This window comes from Trichomycterus rosablanca, chromosome 5 (genome assembly GCF_030014385.1).
Source record: "Trichomycterus rosablanca isolate fTriRos1 chromosome 5, fTriRos1.hap1, whole genome shotgun sequence".
Classification (NCBI taxonomy): domain Eukaryota; kingdom Metazoa; phylum Chordata; class Actinopteri; order Siluriformes; family Trichomycteridae; genus Trichomycterus; species Trichomycterus rosablanca.
Genome location: NC_085992.1, coordinates 31,626,767 through 31,632,254, shown reverse-complemented (window position 1 = coordinate 31,632,254; position 5,488 = coordinate 31,626,767). Strand labels below are relative to the sequence as shown.

The 5,488-nt window shown below is 36.0% G+C and overlaps 1 protein-coding gene across 1 annotated transcript; it reads right to left on the bottom strand.

Moving 5' to 3' along the window:
- Nucleotides 1–1,611: 1,611 nt before the first annotated feature.
- On the bottom strand, nucleotides 1,612–4,761 carry six2a (SIX homeobox 2a). Its single transcript, XM_062995055.1, has 2 exons — nucleotides 4,141–4,761; nucleotides 1,612–2,449 (listed from the first exon to the last, which is right to left on the bottom strand). The coding sequence occupies exons 1-2, from the start codon at nucleotides 4,698–4,700 to the stop codon at nucleotides 2,113–2,115; spliced, it is 897 nt and encodes a 298-aa protein (XP_062851125.1). The 5' UTR covers nucleotides 4,701–4,761; the 3' UTR covers nucleotides 1,612–2,112.
- Nucleotides 4,762–5,488: the final 727 nt, after the last annotated feature.

Below are 5,488 nucleotides of genomic sequence, written 5' to 3'. Positions count from 1 at the left end.
AACGAAATGCTGTGGGTCTAGTATAGTCTTGGTGCGGTTTATGTTTTACAATATAACATGTTGCCTTAAAAGGAATGTAATGCATATTGAAATTACTGTTAAAATGCTATATTATTTAATCTGTAAGTAATATGTTAAGCTATTGTAAACAATAAAATAGTGATACATAACAGGCAACCAAAACAGTAAAATTAATTAAGTTTATATGTTTAAAATACGGTTAAATGTATTCAGTAGACTAATTAACAACATTAAACAGAAGAATTGCTCAGGAAATACAAAGTACACTATTACATAAAGTATAACAGTGGACAATATGGTCTTGATATTAATAGAATTGTTCGAAATGTCAGGCAATCAAATCGCATGACTGAGCTGTTTCCGACGTCGTATTTTGATTAGATTGTGGCTGTTTAGTCATTCGTTGTTATTTTACCGGTATAAGGAGACATATTATACTTATGTCTGTTTAAAAAAAACAATAAGTAACAACGCAACCAAAATTTATTAAAAAATTCAAAATAAAAAACGTAATACGTCTAATACTAAACAATATACTAAAATAAGGTTAAACCTTTGACAAAAAAAAATATCATTATAATGTACCATAATCTAAACGTAAAATAAACACTATGGACAAACTGATTTCCTATTGATTAATAAGGCATTGGTGTATTAGTGGCTATATTTTGTTGGTGCTGATTATAAAGGGTTAAGCGCAAAGTACATTTAAGAAGGTGCGAAAACAGAACAAATCCTTTCATTGTGGTGTGACGTTGTCAGCCAGTGTTTTGGTCTTAATTGCAAATACACATTAGACCTAAAGCAGCGAACTACATTCATTAGGTTTACAATACATTTACATGTTACAATATATTGCATGGTAAATTCTCAGAAATCCAATGTTTTTAAATCACTAGCTTTAAAAATAACAAGCAAACGCGTTTGGGCTAAGTGTGCGTTTGGGGGTAATGTAGTATTTCAAGTAGTTAGCATAAATAGGGTCATTATCCCCATACGACCTCTTGGGCCTAAGGAATTGCATGAACTAATTAAATAAAGAAATGTTTATCAGATTTAGAGAAGGAATAATTAGTTTTATCTTCGGTAATAAATCTGTAATTAAGCAACGTTTTAAAGAATGCGCTTTATATTAACTCACTATCGACACAAGCAAGAGACACAAACTGTCTCGTTTGTGAAGCTGTGCATAATTCTAGTAAAGTTTTCATAATTCTAGAAAACTTGCAACACAGGAATAAGGACAAATCAAGGCACTGACTTACTTATTAAAGAGGCATATTAATATACATATTTTAATGAATTTAAATGAAATACATATTTATATTTTATAGACCTAAACATGGCGTTTCAATCCTACTCTTTACATGACTGTATAATCGAAAAGCATACTATCCCCAAATATCTAATCGTTTGGGATTTATAAATGACTAGTAAAATATTAAATATTTTTGCAAATATATTGTAGACGATTTATGTCATATAAGGTTTAGTTGAAAATCTCATCAGGTTTAGTTGAAAATCAAATGCACATTAAGGCATTATATGCACAACAAAACAAACACATAGTTTTCTCAATAAATGCACTTTAGTTTTTATTGTAAATGGTATATGAAACTATGGGATCGGCTTTATATTTTATTATTGATCGCAAACTTTTACATGCAGTCGCTTTCCAAAAGAAAAAAAAACAAATGAAAAAAGGAGCTAAGCTTATTAATTGCTGCGCTGGTAACAAAACAATTCTTATGACGGGACACCATCAAAATGAAACTCTATGGCCTTCAAAAAAACAGAAAAACATGTAAACAAGTTGGATATGCGACCAAGAGGTCAAGGGTTTGTCGCAATCTAAAGAGTTAAGACCTTGTAGTTCCGTGGCTTTAAGCATAACGTTAGTCTACATTCTCAAAAAAATACCTCAAGATCCCTCTTATTGGCTTTGCGTGTAGAACATCCAAAATAGCATCAACAACTTACTCTTTTTGTCCAATACCTTCTCTTTCTGTGTTTAGCCTTATCAATGCTCCACAAGTCTTAAGTATTCTGCAGTTGACGACCGTCCTGCTCATTGTCTGTCCTTTTTGCATTTTAAGAGCCTAGATCGACCAAGCTGGAAGCCATAGGATTCAGTATGTTGTCGTGCAGGCCGTGGTGGTGGTGGTGGTGGTGGTGGTGTTGGTGTTGGTGGTGCAGAGACTCTGCGGTTGGCACGGGTACTGCGCTGGGCGCGGGTGGAGCTGACAGACCGTGAAGGGGCGGCAGACCAGAGGCTGCATTTAGCAGCAGCGCTGGGCTTGACGATGTGTGATCCGGAGTCCCGCCTGGAGTTTTGTCCTCGTCCGAACTACCCAACATTGTCTTGTTTCCATTCACGGAGGACGTAAGCGCGTTGTGGTTGTTCGTGTTCGAGTTTTCGTTGTTCTCTCTGAGGGAAAATGGAATTAAGATGGTAGTTAAGCAACACAGTTCAACGCACAACATGAACAGCTGGAACACACACACAGCTGTAACCGAACTTAGAATTGAGCAAATTAAATTATTTAGGAAATAATTAAGTACGTATTATGAATCAACAAAATCTCCAATAAATTGAAAAACAAAGTCTAAATGTTAGCGTGTTATAGTTGTTTTTAATATTTTCCATTTTTAATACATTAACACAGAGCTGTTTGTTTAAAGGTTCGACCTTTACAATCATGGTTGATCAGTTATTAAAATAGGCCTACATTTGTTGGAAAAACAACAAATCAGATACTCATACATGTCGGAACTATCACTTTCTATACATTAAAACAAAAATTAAATAAAGAAAGAAAAGAGAAAATCTAAAGAGAAAATACAACAAAATGTATGTGAAAAATAAACATGAATATACAATAGTTTGTCTAGTATAATAAAATATAATGATCAGTTATTGTGAATTTAGGGGGCCCTAATTTTTTTAACAGAACTTCTTACATATATTGACTGGTAGCCTTTATGGTAATATGTTAATTAATACTTTTATTATTTTATATTTAATAATAAAATATTGAGTGTGTTTATTGACAGAGTGTTAGTTTTAACAAAGAAAAATAAGGGAAAAAACTACTTTTCTTTTTAAACACTATACCACATGCTTTAATTTCCAGTTTCTTTCTAACAATAGTGCAATTTAATGTATATTTTGACACGGGCACACACACACACACACACACACACGCTAAATTGTTGATAATAAACAACAGAGCGTGCAGTATAAAACAAGACCTTAATGACATTTCAATTGTGTACAATTTGTACAGTTCTTATAATTTTGCTACCGTAACTTGCCCTGCTATTTTGTAAGATTGAATAACACACACACCCAAACACACACACACACACAAATTTTATATATATCACCTGTTCTAACCTTTACCTGATGAACTACCTGTTAACCTTCTGCGGCTTTGCCAGCGGCTAAAATAAGACATGTGCCGAATCTACGGGCAACATTTAAAAGTAATAATAATAATAATAATAATAATAATAATAATAATAATAATAATAATAATAATAACAATAATAATAAACCTGTAATAATGGGTCATGCAAATGTAAATGTAAACTAGACAACGTTTTGTATATATATATATATATATATATATATATATATATATATATATAAAGATGTACATAGGAACTTCTATAAACATATGCATGATCCATTTAATAGGAATAAATACAATGACAGAATGTCAGTGACTGTAAATCTTATTAGGCAAATACAAGTTTATTATTTAAATGTTACCTTTTAAATGTTACCCGTAGATTCCGCAGGTGTCTTATAATAACAATAATAATAATAATAATAATGATACTAGTAATAATAGTAACAATAATACTAATAAATCTGTTTTACCTAATAAGTCACTGGCTTACTGTAATTGTATTTGTTTTAATTCTTCTAAAATAGATCATGCAAATGTAAACACATGGCTTTTTCTGAAAAAAAATAAAAATAAAGAGACATTGTTAGAGAAAAAATTAAAACATAACCAACGGTCGACCTTTTCGCTTCATTTTTCTTTTGTGAAAAAAGCTGTGACATTATTCGCGTTGGCAAAAACATTAGCAACCAAGCATTTTTCCTACCTTTCTTTGGCCTCCGCCGCGCGGTCGCGTTGCCGTCTGTTTTTAAACCAGTTGCTGACCTGAGTTGTGGTCAGGCCAGTAGCTTCAGCCAGCTCGCGTTTTTCCCGCGGTGAAGGATAAGGGTTATGGGTGTACCATTCCCTCAACACGCTGCGACTCTTCTCCTTAAAGCAGTAGCTGGTCTCCTCGCCGTCCCAGATGGAACGGGGAAGCGGAAACTTCCTGCGCACCCGATATTTGCCCACGGCGCCAAGCGGCCGGCCGCGCAGCTTCTCCGCCTCGATGTAGTGTGCCTTGAGCCACAGCTGCTGAAGCTTCGGGTGGTTGTGTGGCGAAAACTGGTGGCTCTCGAGGATCTTATAGAGTTCTCTGAAGTTTCCCCGGTGGAAGGCGACCACGGCCTTGGCTTTGAGCACGCTCTCGTTTTTGTGGAGGTGCTCACAGGCAGGCAGGGACCACAGAAAGCGGCCGAGGCGCTCGATGTTGCCGCCCTGCTGCAGGACTTCACACACGCACGCAACTTGCTCTTGCGTAAAGCCGAAAGTGGGAAGCATTGACATGGCTTGTCGCTGACAAAAACACTTCGTCCGAGTTATCGATAACGATAACGGATATTCTTGAATGGTGGGCGGTGGAAGTCCATGAACGGCAAAGCTTCAAAAATTAAAACGTCGGTAAAATCCTTCTCCGAAAAATATAGAGCAAACTTCAGATCCGTTCAAGCGCACGTAACTGTCTGTATATCCATCTGCGAAGTCCGAGAAAAACTTTTCCCTCCTGTGTGAGTTGCTCACGGTCTTTTCTGTGTTGTTTCACCATAGCGTACTCCCGACTCCCTAGCCCGCTCGCTTGTTTTAATAATATTATTCTAAGCTGGCAAGAAAACCGATTATGTGAACTCTGATTGGTTGGTTATCCGACCCGGGGACGGAGAGGATAAGACAATAGTTTTAGTCAAATTATTCGCCATGGTTACGCTGTCATTCAAAGTAACCCGATATGCTTTGAGGTGGCTCCCTGGCTTGGTTGAGTGATTATTCCCTTCATTTAAAACCCGCCCACCGAGGGAAATAATAGAGCCAATTTTGTCTGTATATTGGTTTTTTTAAGCTGGAGTTTTGACTGGCAGCTGGATCAGCCAATACGCGGTCGACTATACCGCCGCGGAGGGCAAATCACACCTAAAGTACTGCACTCACCGAATCAGTGACCATAAAGAAGAACTGTACAGGCTATAAAGCCCAGCCACCATATGGCTGGATTTAACCTACCACATTTTATCTGACATATGCTATTAAATGCTATCAAAAATTAAAACACGTTAATAATATATGTAGTATAAACAAAT